The sequence below is a fragment of the Pocillopora damicornis genome, chromosome 2 (assembly GCF_964200805.1).
Source record: "Pocillopora damicornis chromosome 2, jaPocDami1.2, whole genome shotgun sequence".
NCBI lineage: Eukaryota > Metazoa > Cnidaria > Anthozoa > Scleractinia > Pocilloporidae > Pocillopora > Pocillopora damicornis.
The window spans coordinates 850,843-867,052 of NC_142671.1; the positions used below are offsets into that span (position 1 = coordinate 850,843).

General features: G+C 37.5%; 2 protein-coding genes across 6 annotated transcripts in view; one reads left to right on the forward strand and one right to left on the reverse strand.

Annotated features, from left to right (window-relative positions):
• The window catches only part of LOC113671333 (uncharacterized), a 39,585-nt gene extending 37,470 nt beyond the window's left edge, over nucleotides 1-2,115 (forward strand). For all 4 annotated transcript variants that reach the window (XM_089194948.1, XM_089194949.1, XM_089194950.1 and 1 more), the window contains exon 8: nucleotides 269-2,115. In XM_089194948.1, the coding sequence (XP_089051074.1) occupies nucleotides 269-1,222 (954 nt within the window). In that variant the 3' untranslated portion in view covers nucleotides 1,223-2,115. The remainder of the gene's footprint in view (nucleotides 1-268) is intronic.
• A 603-nt stretch (nucleotides 2,116-2,718) lies between these two features.
• Nucleotides 2,719-14,175, reverse strand: LOC113667434 (uncharacterized). Of its 2 annotated transcripts, none has more exons than XM_089194945.1 (9): nucleotides 12,947-14,175; nucleotides 8,915-9,061; nucleotides 8,085-8,280; nucleotides 7,518-7,599; nucleotides 6,760-6,925; nucleotides 6,213-6,351; nucleotides 5,884-6,055; nucleotides 4,382-5,511; nucleotides 2,719-3,668 (listed from the first exon to the last, which is right to left on the reverse strand). In XM_089194945.1, exons 1-9 carry the CDS (start codon nucleotides 14,000-14,002, stop codon nucleotides 3,361-3,363), a joined length of 3,396 nt encoding a protein of 1,131 aa, XP_089051071.1. In that variant the 5' UTR covers nucleotides 14,003-14,175; the 3' UTR covers nucleotides 2,719-3,360. The 2 variants fall into 2 exon arrangements, with proteins under 2 accessions (XP_089051071.1, XP_089051072.1); XM_089194946.1 differs by lacking the exon at nucleotides 12,947-14,175 and adding an exon at nucleotides 9,987-11,336.
• Between the last annotated feature and the right edge of the window lie 2,035 nt (nucleotides 14,176-16,210).

Consider the following 16,210-nt stretch of genomic DNA (forward strand, 5'->3'; position numbering starts at 1 on the left):
GTAATTGCAGATAATCATTGTTGTGGTCAGTTCGACATGGCACACGCGAATTTGTTTGATGAAGTATAATTTCAGACAGTCAAATGTTCTAAATACGTTGCCAGATTTCCTCGATGTCATTTGTTTCTTTATTCGTTGAAGAAAATGGCAGAATAAAGCAAATGCGTTTTACAGTTTCTTGGAGTTTACTCAACTTAGAAAACTATTAACACCCTTAAATCCCTTTGTGCTTCGATTTTTTTCTCTTAAGTTTATTTGTTTTTCTTAGATCATTGACGAGGTGAGGAAGCAAAGAGGGCCTTTAATACACCGCCTGACCAAGGCGTCCAAACAAGTGCTTGACGAAGAAATAAAAAAAGCCATGGACGAGCAAGGAATAACGAAGCAGGCAGAAGCTCTTCGTAAAAACAAGGAAGAAATCAAAAAGCTACTTGAAGACAAAAAAAAAAGTGAGGAAGAGAAACGTGACTTGGAAAAACGCCTCACTGAACAGAAAGAGGAACAGACGAAGTTGGAAGCTGCAGCGAAAAAGCTGGCTGATGAGAAAAAACAGTCACAATTAGACGATGCTAAAAGTCCAGAAGGAGGGAAATCAACTGAAGAAGTGGCCAAAAAAGATGAAGGTGGTAGTAGTGGTGGATGTTATCCTGGCTCAGCCATTATCTATGATTCAAACTTCCGAGCAAGGCGAATAGAATCTTTGCAAGTTGGTGACGAAGTCCTAGTCATTACAAAGAATGGCATCCAGTCCGATCCAGTTATCACCTTCATTCACCGTCAGCCAGAAGTTGTGGAAGGATTTTTAAAAATTGTCACCACAAAAGAGAAAATCCTCCTGATAACCGCTGACCATCTCCTTTTTGTGGAATTAACAGGCCAAGCAACAGCCATCCCTGCTAGAGATGTTAAGGTCGGAGACACAGTGTACGTGAGGGGAAGTCATGGTTTAGAGAAGGATTTAGTTCGGAGCATCAGCACTGTCTACGAGAAAGGTGCATACGCCCCAGTAACCCTGAGCGGCACTATTCTGGTCAACGATGTTCACACCTCATGTTACTTTGATGTTCTGTCCCATGAGTGGTCCCATAGAGCCATGAGCATTGCCCGCACTCTGCATTATGTGTCTCCATCGATGGAGCGTAAGATCAGTGCTGTTGGAGAAAAGGATGGATTCCCAGGTTGGTGCAGACTGGCTCACACGATGTTGACATTGCTCGACTGATGAACTAAGAATTTAACTCTTGTCATGTCTAGAGACTCTTTTCACTATATATTCTTTGTAAGTGTGATATGGAAAGTTAAACAAGTTAGAGGATAACAAAACCGTCTTCCATTTTAATTTCTCACATTAAGTAGAGTAGCAGTATTGGGCGATACATGAATATTAATCAATGACAAAGTCGAACGTTACGTAAGTGTTTAAAGCCTTAAAGCAAAACCAAAACCCTAAGTAATTTTTTTTTGTGTCTAACGTGCGATGGAAGCTTTGCAAACATACAGGTTTAAAGAATGTTTTACCAGAATTTTGTGAATGTGGTTGTGTACGCGTCAAATAGAGACCTCTATACACTGATAACTTCTTCGCGTGAGTTAACCTACAGTCATTGAGTGATCGATTCGAAACAATAGCTATCTGAACCCAAAGCGGAGTAAAGCTGATCGCGGTTGACAGTGTTTCCAGTGCATTGAATTAAACCAAAAAGGTTATCATGCGTTGAACCATTAACTAAAAAAAAAAAAAAAAAAAAAAACGGGTTGTCAAAAGGTTCTTCGATAAACAAATTGTTTTGAACGTAAACTTAGGGTTTTAGTCTTTAAAACGCAACGAACGTAGCGTTTAAATAGGACCTCTAACTGAGGGAGAGATTTGAGACTTGCCGGTTTCCTAATAAATATAGGTGTTCCCTCGATGGAATAAAAAGTATCAAATAGATAGATTATACCGACTTTTTCTTTAGTTAAGTACCAGAGATTGCTTCACTTAAAGGCAGATAAACACAAGTTTGTTGCCTGTTTTGTTGTTTTAGTGACTACGCCTTATTAACCATTTTTTTATTGTAATCCCAGGTTTCCTTAGATATTTTTAGACTCAAGAATAAAGTGTATCATAAGTAATTCAGTATTTTGGTCCCTTTTAACGACTACCGATGTGCCGAGTTTTACACAACGCCATAACAGATATTTCAATTAATGGTCAGTGCCGCTTTCTTTATTTACGCCGTCCAATTCTTATTTTTCTCTTTCAATCTTTCATTATTGCCCACAATGTTTACATTTATTTCTTTGTTGGGGCGTTACCACTCAGTTTAGCGAGAGAAAATGTTCTTTTGGTCTAAGGTGCATAATTTTTAATTGAGGACGTGAATTAAGGGAATCCATAAGCGATAGAGAGACAGACTGCTAACATCTTGAACTTTGCGAACAGGCCACCTACTATTTTCAATAATCACAAAAGTCTTTCAACAAAAAAAGGTTAAAAAGCTTTCTTACTGCGTCAGAGGACTCGTAATTGATAACAATCGCTTTTTTAGATGATTTGAGATCCAGACGACAGAAAATCTGGACTACCTTGAGGAACTTGTAGTTTTAGGACCAGTCATAATTTTAAGGGGGGGGGGATGGAGGATGTTTGGTCTCAGGTGGATCGCAAAGGGGATCAGTCGTTGCCAACAGGGTTAAAAATGGGGACTATGAAGAATAAACTGCCAATGAACTATATTTCTGAATTGAGCGACTTTATTACTGAACTAATTTCCATTCCAGTGACAAAATCTACTGTACAACAGCTTGATTTCAGTAGGACAGAAAGAGAGAGCAGCATTAATGTCACATGTGTGCTACTTTTCAGAAGAATGAATATGACTTTAATCACTTTCTCCAAGAAGCCAATATCCTTTTTTAAAATATTTTGGATTGAAATCTGAATCTTCCTTTATTTGGAAAGCAACAAACAAAAAAGAGCCTACAATTTTAGTAAGTACAGATTTTAAAAGATACCCAATAACTAGATTCACTTGATTTTAGTAGCACAGAAACTTGAGTCACAGGCACCCCACATCTGAGTTATGACGTATGAAATATGAGCTGCTGTCCTTATAAGTATCTTAAATTAAGGTTCTCCACTTTTTAGGATTCATTGACGTTATCTTTTTACGCATAATTTAAAGCATATTAGTGCGTTTTAAATTCTATGTCATCGTAAGTGACTCTGAGATTAACTTTCAGCCAACGTTCACTAAAGCCAATTACACTGCATCAGTTGTAACAAGAAAGTAAATGCACAAAGTCGAATCCTTTCCTTAATTTTGTCTTTAGTTTGATAGGCTATGGAGACATTTTGTGTTTTACGGGTTGAAAACTTTAGGCTTGTGGTACAGCGTGCTCACGTGTGATCAGCGGGGTGCCCACAACAGGTCCATCTGTCTTGTATTTCCACACCAATTGTCCGTCATCAGCTCTCAGGGCATACAAATAAGTATCTATTCCTCCTATGAACAACAGTCCATTCTTATCCAGGCGCGGTGACGACCATATGGCGGAGTCCGTTTTTAAACTCCACACGAGTGAGCCATCAGTCTGACGAAGAGCTAAAATCTCACCTTCACCTGAGCCGATGTAGACATTTCCATTTGGAGCGACAAACGGCGAAGAGAATAGCTCACCCTTTCCTGATTCAATCAATAAACAAATAAATATGTCGATGAATGAAAATGCATTTATTTTGAAAGTGACTGTAAATATATGAAAATCATATATGTGACCTGCGGATAAAGAAATGAATGTGGAAGTGATCTTCGCAGTAATGAACACTACTTAAGCAGTAGTGATGTTTTCATCACTGCTTAAGTAGTGTTCCTTACTGCGAAGATCGCTTCCATAGTCATTTCATTTATATCATGTCGCGAATCCCTTTCGTGTATGGTAGCAAAGACGCCCTCTTTCTTATCTTGAATAAAATTTTCCAACACAGCAATAGAGTATAAAACAGAAGTTACGCCTTTGTCACGACATTGTGACTAGACTTTGAAGTCAAATTCTGAAAGTAAAAATGCCACGACAATGCAAGTATTTTACATTCACAACCTTCTTTGAACCTGGAAAAGAAAATGCATCACATGTAGATGATCTTCAGTTTAAGTATAAACTTAGCGTAGAATTAAAGGAAATGAACTTGGAAGAGAGAGGTAACTCTTCTTTGACACTCCTCCTAAACAAACATCAATGTTCTCTCACTCACTCATTTGTTCCGAGGCTTGGCACACGCCAAAGAAAGTGTAACCGCTTAACAAGTATAACTTCACAACTGTTTCAAACCATTAGACTGGAAAATTCGAAATGTTCTGAATCCCTACTTGAGAAAAATAGAATATTGATAACAAACCTTCCCTAATCCACTTGAGTTTTCCAGTAGCGGAATCCAGTGCATAAATGTTTCCCTCCGTGGATCCAACAAAGAGAGTCCCGTCCAGTTTACTGACAACAGGTGACGACTGAAACGCCGAGTCGGCCTCAAACACCCAGAGCACGTGACCATTCTCAGTATTAAACGCGTAACAGTTTGCATCGTACGAACAGAAAAATACGGTCTTGTTATCATGGTTAACGGAAGGAGAGGAGAAAACGGGTTCAGCTGTTTTATACTTCCAAATGATTTCGCCGGTTTCACCGTCAAGAGCGAACACATTTGCCCAGTCTTCAGCCATGGAGCCGATGAACACAGCTTTGCCGCCTTCTAGAAGAGCAGGCGATGACCAGATTTCGGCCGCTAAATCCGTCTTCCATTTGAGGGAGCCGTCTGGATTAAGGGCATAAAAATAGCCATCTAGACAGCCGAAATAGAGACTGCCGTCTGCGCCAACTCGGGTCGAGGAAGTAACCGCCCCTTCTGTCGAAAACTTCCAAATAAGGTTACCGTTGACAGCGCTGAGCGCCCGAAGTGATTTGTCGTCGGTTCCGCAGTACACGACAGTTCCATCAGAGTTGAACTCGCATTTTGATCCACCTTCATCAGCAGTTCCGTATTTCCATTTCACCTCGCCTGAGGCGGAGTCGAACGCGTAAATCCAATGATCATCAGAACTTAAATACAGCGTGGAATCTTTTGCATCAACCTCTCCCAATAAAACCAATTTCTCACTGATGTCTTCACTTTCGTTCCGAGCGCTTTCGTCTGCGGTCTTTTCCTCTTCTGTCGTCTCTTGATCGGAAACACTCGGCTTTGATCGGGAATCGAAGGGAGGACCATCGTCGGGCACGATTATCTTACCATCAAGACTCTCGAGATACTCTCGGTCGTCTTCGTTGAGCATTACGTGAGTAAACTGAAGGTTTGTTTTAATATGGTTCGGGTTCCGCGAGCGGGGAATCACAATAACATCTTTCTCTAAAGACCACTTAAGAACCAACTGAGGAATGGAAGCATCGAACTTTGTGGCGATTTTCCGAAGACCTTGGTCAGATAGAACTGGATTTACAGGCAGGCCCTCTCTTTTCCACGAATCACCTAACGTGCTGTGATTGAAGATAAAACAAAAGCTACTTACAAAATCTCACGTAACTGACTGTTTGAGAGTTAGGATAACCCCAAAATCTCTGCCAGCTAAGAGTAGAGAGTAAAAATTAATTACATGTAGTCCATGTGGCCTGCATAGCTAACATTAACAAATATTACTTTATTTGCTTGATTGTTTGCGGTTTGTTTTGAGTGAGTGTGTCTGTAAGTAATATTTCCTTCTCTTCCCATTTACGGTAGTCTCCTTCACAACCCTTTTTTTGGGGGGGGTGGGGAGGGGGGTGACACAACAACGATCTTGCGATTTAACGCTCACAAAGTAAGCTATACTTCTTGTTAAGCCACGGTACATAATTTTGATTATTCATTACCTATGACCCATGTATCGAATCCCATTTTTCTCACAGAATTCTCGGGTTACGCGATCTTGGTTGAAGGGATCAAATGAATTCTGTACAACTGATGGCCGAACTTTTGAGATCTCAAGTAAACGCTTTAAGTTGTCAACTTCGAAGTTACTGACGCCAATACTTCGGATTTTCCCTGCAAAGAAACACAAACGACTTCCTTTAGTTTGAATTCTTTAGGCTCAAAATTGTTCTGAAAGGAGTTCAGATTCTTTATCTTTACGTTCACTCTACCAGCGATACAAAAAGAGATCATACCGTCACATGATGTGATAGAAAATAAACCAACTTGCCTTTGTTTAAAAGTGATTCCAGCGCTTTCCAAGAGTCTTCCCATGTTCCCTTGGGCTCCCCTTGTTGACAGATCAAGTGGGCACCAGGTCCCTCGTCACAGTCCATTGAGTGAATCAACATGAGATCAATGTAATCAACCTGCAGAAATATGTACAAACAAAAACCTTACTGACTGAGGCCATCATGCAACAAGACTGTGGCAAGAAAGTTTGTATACATAATAATACCCTTTTCTATGAACCCTTTAACTCCTAAGAGTGATGAGCATCTAATTTCTCCCCACAATATCATCCCACAATCAAACAATAAGGGCATGAGTATAGGGGAAATGATCACCAACCAGAGAAGCTCTTGATTGTTAAACAAATTCTCCTTTCCAATACCAAGGAAAAGTATAGAGAAGAGTGTGGAGAATATGGAAACTGAAGAATATTCATCCATGTTTTTCTTTTGATTGATCTCACATGGCTTAGACATTATTTTTTGTTCCACTCAAGAAAATTTCAGGCTGAAAAGTAAAAGAGCTGAGAGCTGACACTTAATTACCTTAAGCTTGGTAAGTGACTCTTCCACAGACTTGAGGGTTTCATCATAACCAAGAAAACGTGGATGAACTTTGGAGACGATGAAAACCTCCTCCCTTGGTATCCCACTTTCTTGTACAGCCTCTCCCACCTGTTCCTCATCATACGCCTGGGCAGAATCAATCATTCTGATAAAGAAAACAAACATCAGATACTGAGTGGGATATGGAGAGTCCCTTTGGTTCACTAAATGGCAATCAGACCCCTTTTTTAAAGCCCAGGCTAGAATCGTTGCTCAGTATTGCAATCATGAGCAGCCAACCTTTACTTCCTCAAGTGCTTTTTACACCTTGGAGAGTAGAAGTCAAGTCTTAAAGTCGCCAGTGGCCCATAACTGCCAGTACGCATTCCTGGTTTCAGTATCACTAAGTAACTAGGACTACATGTACTCCTCCAAGATGAGAGTTTAGTCTTTTAGCAATTCCCAGCCACAATTTTGGAAAGAGGCACTAAGCAAGTAAACTGTCTTGCTCAGCAACACAACTCTATGCCTGGTTTGGCCTGAACATGGATCTTTCAGGTTGGAATGAATCCAAAATACTGATGAGGGTAAACAAAAATATCAATTTGGGGATAATTAGTTGATCCAATACTAAATTCTCTGAACCAACATTGCATGAACTGTATTGTTGACAGTAAGGAGAATTACACATTTGTCTGGGAGTTAAAAGGTTTAATTCTTTAATATCTAATTACTAATAACACTTTTGAATCAAGTACCTGTATCCTGAAGTCAAAGCCACTAGAACAGAATCCTTGGTGTCTTTAAATAAACCTGCTGTACCAAACCCTACTCTAGGCACTGAAAATAGAATTTACATGTGTATTGAATTATACTTGTAATCTGTATTGAGTTTATTAAAAAACTAAAAGATTCTTTCTCAACTTAAATAATCACGATCAATTCACTTTTAATCATTTATTTTAATACCAGTCTATTTCAAATGATTTAGATATGGTTTAAGAATTGAAATTATAATGAGGTCTTGTATATTATGGCTCAAAAAAAAAATACTTTTCAAACTACTTAAGTTTGTTTCAGCTCCTGATTATAAAATGAATTAAAAATTCAACTGGTTTATAAAATTCATAAAGATAAAAAAGTTGAATCATGATCCTGACCATTTATATATGAAAAGAAGATAGTTCTGTTTTAAGTTACAGTATAAGACTGAAAGATCCAAATTCAATTCAGTGACAACTACCACACCAGAGGCAAACTAGAGTATTCATAAACAGATAATACGTTGTTTATAAATGAATCACATAAAAAAACAACTTCCTTACTTTTATATCCACTGGCCAAAGTAATGACTTGTTCCTCTGCAAGGATTTCTCTTGGTGTATCCCAAGAATCAGAGCTTGGATGGAAGGCCTTTGTGATTGGTTTGTTTTGTGCTTCACATTTGATTGTTTCTGGGTAAGTTTCCACAAGTTTGTTAAAGGCTTTTGTTGCCAACACCATGTCTTCAAACACATTTTGCTGAAAGTAAGAATAGCCAGTAAAATGAAAAGTATCAATAAAAAATAATATGAGCAGAAAGGATAGTTTAGAAGAGAGATATATAATGACAGTGATGGTGAAGAAATGTTTCAAAAATCTGAGCAGAAACCATCATTAGGGTCACATATGATTAAAAGTTCCCTTTAGCATTACCCTTATCAGACTAAACTATCATTTGTTTTCCAGCTATATACTGGAATGCAACAAAAAATAAATACAAAACAGAATTAAAATACCATTTAACCTTTAAGTTGATGATTTTAAAAAATGATGAAATGACTGAGATTTTTGGTTCATAGATACTTTACTTAAGTTTGTGATCTGACCTGAAGTTTCAAACTGATCTTACTGAATGTTGCAAATACAAAAACAGGCTTAACATAGATCCTAAAATAAATGCAAAATTCATAATCATAAATTATATATATATGTATATTACATTTTGAAAAATTATGCCAAGCTCCTGAAATAAATGCTGGGTCTACAAACTCAACAGAAGTTGTAATAAAAACATCTCTACAAGATCATCAAGAAACACATAAATGATTCCTGACAGTAAGTTTAATAAAATGAGGAAATTATTTTTATCCATAGACTAATTTTGATGTCTTACCTCCTCTTCCTCATCAAGAGAAACTTCTTCTTTTTCTGCAAATGGATGAAACCACAAAGAAATGGCAATATTTGGACATTCAAATGATCTTACATGATGCCACCAGTGTTGTGGAATGTAGAGGATGTCACCAGCATTTAGAACAACCTAAGATAATAAAAAAAAAAACATTTTTAGTCATAAAGTTACCAGTGTCTGAAAAATTAATGCTAGATGCCTATTGAAGGTTTGGGTTTTCTTTGCATTTATTTTTCTTGAAATTTCTAAGATGCATGGAGAAATTTAAAAAAATACAGCCATCTAAAACAGAAAAATAAACATTCATTCATGAATCAATTAGGAGGAAATTTGGTAAATTTTGTTGTATCTCTTATTTAATGTCTTGTTTCATGTGTGCTGAATCAAAAAATAAAATAGCAAAAAAGTGTACAACAGCTGACCAAACTTTACAGTGTATCAGCATCTCAAGATCTGCTTAAAGAAACCAAAAGCCAACCAAGTTATAAAGTGTATACTAGTCAGACTGAAAGCCAGAAAAGCAAATGGGCAACAATGCAAACCCCAACAGCTTTTAATATCTATGCTAATTTACCCTTTAACTCCCAAGATCTGATTGTTGATTCTTCCTTCTGATTGCTTGTAAATTAGTGAAAAGGATTTGGTGTCAGATCAAGATGACACCTTCTAAGTTTGTAAGTTGGAGTAATCTCATAACCTGTTTGGTTCATAATGTAGGAATATTATAGGGAGTAGTTATATGATCATCACCTGTAGCAGTCAAAATCATTATAAATAAATTCATAATAAATTCATAAGGAGGTGCCAAGAAATCAAATTTAAAAAAAATAATGAGCAAAACCATGCAACTCTCTTTGATTTTCATCTGCCACTAAGACATCAAGGAGATTATTTTTTAAAATAAGAAACCTTTTCAGCATGAGCCTACAGGTATGTTGTTGGAAAAACATATTTGAGTCACTTGAAGTCTTTATAATAAGGTCAAAATTCAATTTAGATCATAAAATACCAGCTTCTACACGCAAGTCATCTTATAGAAATTCCCATTCCTCACCTTATGAAAAACTACATCTGATACTAATGGAAACGTTTTGAGATCTACTGACTCAGGGTTCACTGGTGATAAACCAGGCACTGTGGAATAATTATTGGCATACAAGTGTTCTCCGTAGGTGCTATTTGCTATAAGAACTTCCTTTACTCCAGAAATTAGAGTCAGAAGATTCTCATATCCATCTTGATGGAGACTAGAACTGGTGTTACCACTACTATACAACAAATGAATGCTTGTAATAGAAGACATCAATTCCTCACACTGTAGACAGTATGGAACCATGATATCTGCAGTCATGTCAGATTGTGGAAAGGGGCAGTCCAAATAAACTTGTTTATTTTTGTAAATATCCAGATATTCACTCATGTTCATGGTTTTCTTAATTGGATGTATTCTCTCGTAATGTTTAGTAAACTCAACATCAAATACAACATGGCCATATTTTTGTCTCATGTATGTTTCATTTGCCCAGTGTTTCACAGCAGACCAGTCTGAAGCAGCACCTCGCATCACAAGTGGCCTTCTTTTCCGCATAAAATGTGTATAGAAATCCTTCCCATTTGGAATATAATCAATGTCTTCTATTTTACCAGTAATAATTTGAGATCCATGGTCTCCCAATTTTTTCAAATGACCTACAAGCTTCTCAGCTTCTCTTTTAGTGACTTCATCCCCTGACTGTTTTTGTTCCTTACTTTTACACTGATCGTCAAGCATTAGGTCTGCTTTTTCGTATTTTTCCACATCGTTAACAGCTGCAAATGTATTTTCTTTCGTATTAGTGTCGTCCTCCGTTTTGCCAATCCCATCTCTCTTGCATTCTGTTTGTCTTTTACTAATATCATTTTCACCGTTTTTCGGCTGATGTTTTAAAAATTCATCTTCATCAGCGAAAACATGTTGTTGTACGAGGAAAACACAGACAGTTAATCGTGTTACCACGCGAAGAAAACCACTCGAGATCTTGGTCATTTCTGAATTGAGACTATGTAAACAACTTCCATTAACAATTCGTAAAAGAAAATTCTGAATCGAACGTGAATACGACGGAAACTTTGCTGTCTAAACAAGTAGCTGACTCCAAAAAGACGATAGTTCCCGGGCTTGATTTGCTTACGCCTTCCAGAGACAAGAAGTACCCTAGGAGCGTTTTTTCTTCGAAGAAGATCGCTTTAGAAATTAGCATGCGAGTCTTTTGTCTTCCTCATCAACGTTTCACTGAGGCCTAACGAGCCCATTGGAGGAAAAACCTTCTGCTCGCGTGTAATCGTTTCTAAAACACAAGGCAGACCAACACGGAATACATCTGCTTCAAAATATTCCAGGCGTTACAAATCCTTACAAATCTCCCTAGGGGGTACATAAGAGTAAGCCTGAATTTTTCTAATGGTAGGGGGTAGAGAAATATTTTTGTCTGGTTTTTTTTTTAATATAATTTTTTGTTTCTACATCACTTTCCTATCAAAATTATCATAATGTCTGACTTCAAAAGTGAAGACATTTATTGGACGGAAGAACGATGAAATGATAGAGAGAGAGACGAAGAAGAAAACTATTTCCCCTTCCATCCCACGACGGGGGAGCTACATGATTTGGTCTCAGCCATGGTAGACACATCCTTACACTGGCAAGACCCTGGGAATATGTTGTGGCGTGGCGCAAAACTTAAGATAATACCGTCGAACCTGCCTTAAGCGGTCATCAAAGGGGAATGACGAGGAGACCGCTTGATACAGGTTGACGGGCTTGTACAGGTTTCATAGAAGTATTATTAAAAAAAACAAAGAAAGACGCCATCTTTTGTCAATGTTGACAACTTAATTTACAAAAACTCGCTCAAAAATACTACTTACTCATATTTTAGGGGATAAAATAAGATTCAGGTTGCCAAGTTACGTTATCAACTCAGTTGATAATATTAAATTACCCTTTTCTCAATTTTATTTGAATAGTTAAGCTTCAAGTGACCGTTCTATACAGGTGGAGAACAATACAAACACACCGTTGGGACTCAGTTTAGGGTAAAGTAATGGGCTTCTAGTGACCGCTAAACAGAGGTGAAAATTGCCGTAATTATGGGAAGACAAACACGCGACTTTGACAACGGACTGCTTAATACAGGTTACCGCTTAATACGTTGCCGCTTAAAAACAAAGGTTCGACTTTTACTTGTATTTTGGATTGCGCGACGTTTTACATAATTTTGGTCTTTCGCGCAATTTGTGATAAGCTGGTATAAGCAGATCAAGGAATGTGTTCCGTTGAACGCATTGAATTAATTTTGGAATCGTTTCAGACTTAACAATAAAAGTAAAAAGAAAGAAGACAGGTTTATTTTCTTTGTGTCTAGCATTTCGTCTTGAATTTCATCAATATCTGCGATCACCCGTTCCTTTTATTTTCAGTGCAAAAAACCGTAAGGATCCCAACTAGTATCGGAGGGGGAATAATGTTAAGTGTTTTTTAATGTCATAAGCTTTTTACTGATGAGGTTTTCAAGGCATCTGCTCCCCATTCATTTCGACTTAACATCCCTAATGACGATTAAAAGACAACTTGACACCAAAAATTCCGTCTAAAGATCTTCAATTTACATAAAACCATGACGAAAACCAAAATATGAACAAAGGAAAGAAAACACACGAATTAAGAAAAATAATAAATAAAAAAATAAGTGGAAATAAAAAATATTATTGCTGTGGAAACGTTTTGTGTAGAACTTTTTTCGTAAAGGTAATAACATGATTTCCAGTGCAATTTGATGTTCATAGACACGTGTAAAGTTTGAAAGGACAACAAAATTGCACGAGCCCTTAGGTAAAGTAGTTTGTACTCGTGTTACAACTTTGCACTCGTGTTACATGAGATGGCTCTCGTTTTCAGCCAATCAGAAGCGCGTAATTTCGTCATGCACATTATTATCATGAAAATTAAAATGAGTGAAGATATAAACAGCTTACCTTATGAAAAGGTACTTGGGCCAGTTTGGGAAACTTCTCCAAATTCACTGCCTCTGGATCAATGGGCGATTCAATGTTCACTGTAGTGTGGTTCCGAGGATAGAAATATTCTACATACTTCGGACTAGCCACTAAGACTTCCTTCTTTCCAGCGATGAGACTTAGAAGGTTTTCATATCCATCCATATGGCAACTAGAGCTTGTATTTCCACTGCTAAAAAGTAAATGAGTGCTAGCAATTGTTGGCATTACTTCTTCGCATTGCAAGCAATACGGAACGAAAATGTCTTTAATCATATCACTGTGGGGAAAAGGACAGTCTAAATAAACTTGCTTGCTTTTGTAAATCGTAAGGAACTCGTTAAGGTTCATTGTCTTCTTCGCTGGAAATTCTCCCTCGTATTTTTTTGTAAGTTGAACGTCAAACACGACTTCGCCATATTTTTCGCGGAGGTAACTTTCGTTCGCCCAGTTCTGTACGGCAGGCCAATTCTTTATTGCTCCACGCATAATCAGAGGTCTCCGTTTACGTAAAAAATGTTCGTAAAAATCTTTCCCGTTTGGTACAAAATTTAGCTCCTCGACTTCTCCATGCATTATAATGGAGCCATGTTCTCCTAATTTCTTCATATGACCTGTTAAAATCTCGTTGTTTTGTTCTTCGTTCGCTTTTTTCCCTTTGCAATGTTTATTTCCATTTTCCATTTGTTGTTCTTTTATTGAGGTTGTGGCACCATCTTGCGCGAAACATTCGCTTTCTCCGTTATTTTGTTTTGATCTCACTTCCTTAGTATTTCTTGATGAATCATCAATAGCACATGGTACATCTGGCAAGCTTGAATCTGTCTGACCTTTACAAGCATTTTCTGAGGGAGCAGTTCTCTGTAGATGATCAGTTTTTTCGTTACGAGCTTGGTCACCTTTTTGGAGCAAAACACTCCATAGACAGTTCAAATCTATTCTTTCCTTCTGAATAAACACAATTGCGGCCAAACATCCAACAAAGACAGCCATCATTAAATAGCTTGTTTTGCCCATGACCGCAATATTGGACATGTAAACTTGAGTCAGAATCGCACGCGTGAAACTGATTCAGAAATCGGCAAATGATCAGAGTTCGAGAAAATACGTGTGGTAGTCGATCGACTGAAGAAACAAGTAAATTTATACCGGGGGGCTCTGATAATATACACCAAACACATCAGCACCTGGCGTGAGTCCTTTTGATGTATGGTAATTAAGTCATATATTGATCTGAAAGTTTCGTTTGTGTTTAGCTCCCAAAAGGATTTTAAACTGAACTAAGAGTCATTTAGAGATTAAATTGTATTTTTTTAAAGTAAATAGTATCATGCCCTTAAACCATAAACTAAAAAATAAATTTTAAATTTATAAAACAACACAAGCGGTCGCTTGCATTTTATAACTGAAACAGCTGTTTTTAAGTAATATCATGAGAGGACATGAATAAATGTGGCGACTTCTTAAGGTATAATGAATAAAAACACTAAAGTGCGCGTCTCGACTTTTTAATATGCTAACATTGACGCACATACATGAATACTGTTACCAACTATTTTATTGGGACTTCCCCAACGTCCTTCATTTGATGATTTAATGTTTTTATGACTCGGGTTTGTTAATATTATATCTCTTCCATCTCTTAATTATCGCCAGCTCTGTTTCGATTAAAAATTGCTTTTGTCGGTGTCAAAGCAAACACTTCTTAGTGTAGTCTGTTTGAACCATTTTTTCGAAGATCTACTCGCTGTCCGTGGTTATTACAAATTCGTCTTGAAGTAATGCAGATTCAGTGACGTATTGGTTCTTCCGCTCACTTTTGTGGGTATTTACGAACCGCGCACCACCATGAATGTTTTTTTTTTCAATTGATCCGTTTGATCGTTAGACATTAATATCTTTGGAAAGAATATTGTTTTAGATGACTGAAATATGACCGAATACATATATGCAAAAGCTCATAGCTTTATGATGTATTCCTTCGAAGAATTTAATTTGTTTTTGAAGCAATGTGCTGCGCAATTTATCTTGCAAATGATAAGATGCTTTTGGAAAATCGAATTTTTTCCTTTTTGCAAATTTTGCCGAGTGAGTTTTTAACCTGTGACAGTTCCGATTTAGTTCCATGATATATTCCACAGAGATGGGCAGTCATTATTATCTTTTGTCATTTGAGGAAAATCTCTCTCATGAACACGTAATTAGCGCTATATACCATTATATAGGTTGGTGTCGAGTTACTCCACAAAGACACCCACGATGATCCTGTCTCACTCGGAGAAAGCTTATTTCGCAAACATGCGAGAATAAATAATTTAACTTTGCGTTTCCCTTAGAGAAGTTTATCATTCGTGAAATGCCGCTGATGACTTCTCCTTACTGCACCGAGGTTAACGAAGTCTTGAATTATTTCCTGTTTTAACTCGCTTGTTTCCGAATTCACTTCGCCTTCAATCCAAGACGGATTATAGGTAGTTTTCCCTCTCCATCTTAGATATTGAATCTAGATGAATTTTTTCCGTTTATCTGATGCACTCCTCGCATGGTTTCTCAATTTATTCTTTCTAACCTTTAGCAAGCTTTCAGTCGGTAAAGAGAATCGCGATGGTAAACAGCGCGTTAATAGCAGCGGAGCGAAAAAGCTGTTCATTGCCCGATTCAACCCAAAGCCTCCTCGATTTTCCGCTCCGCCGCTAGTACCGCGCCGTTGACAATCGCGCTCTGGTTTTACCAAAAGGACACCAGGAACGGGTTACTTCTTTCAAACTACTTTGGGCTTAAAAACGATAACTACGGTCGGTTCCCGTTTCAGGCCTTTTTTTCTTGTCCACACAGGAAAACTTATCAACAAACCTTCAGGAACTCTTAATATGTTCTGAGCCCAACTGGTTTGGATAAGCAAATACAATTTTAGTAGATCGATTTATACGCCAATATCGTGTTAACTAATGCTTAAGACAAAATCACATCCCATAAACCTTAACCCAGTGCCTAAAACAATCAGCTTCAAACCGAGGGTTTTAAATTAAAATCGCTAATTATTCAACTCGGGAATTAGTTGAGTTTTATTCAGTCACATGATAATTAAGCCTAGACAATGAAAAATTGGAGGTGTATACCATTTCTCACCACAGTCATTTTTTATTTTGGTTGCACCTCTGTAGGAGAGTTTATTCCGATAAAAAACTGAGGAAAACTTTTATCACTGTGTCCCAGATAATGTTCCACCAAACAACAAGTGAA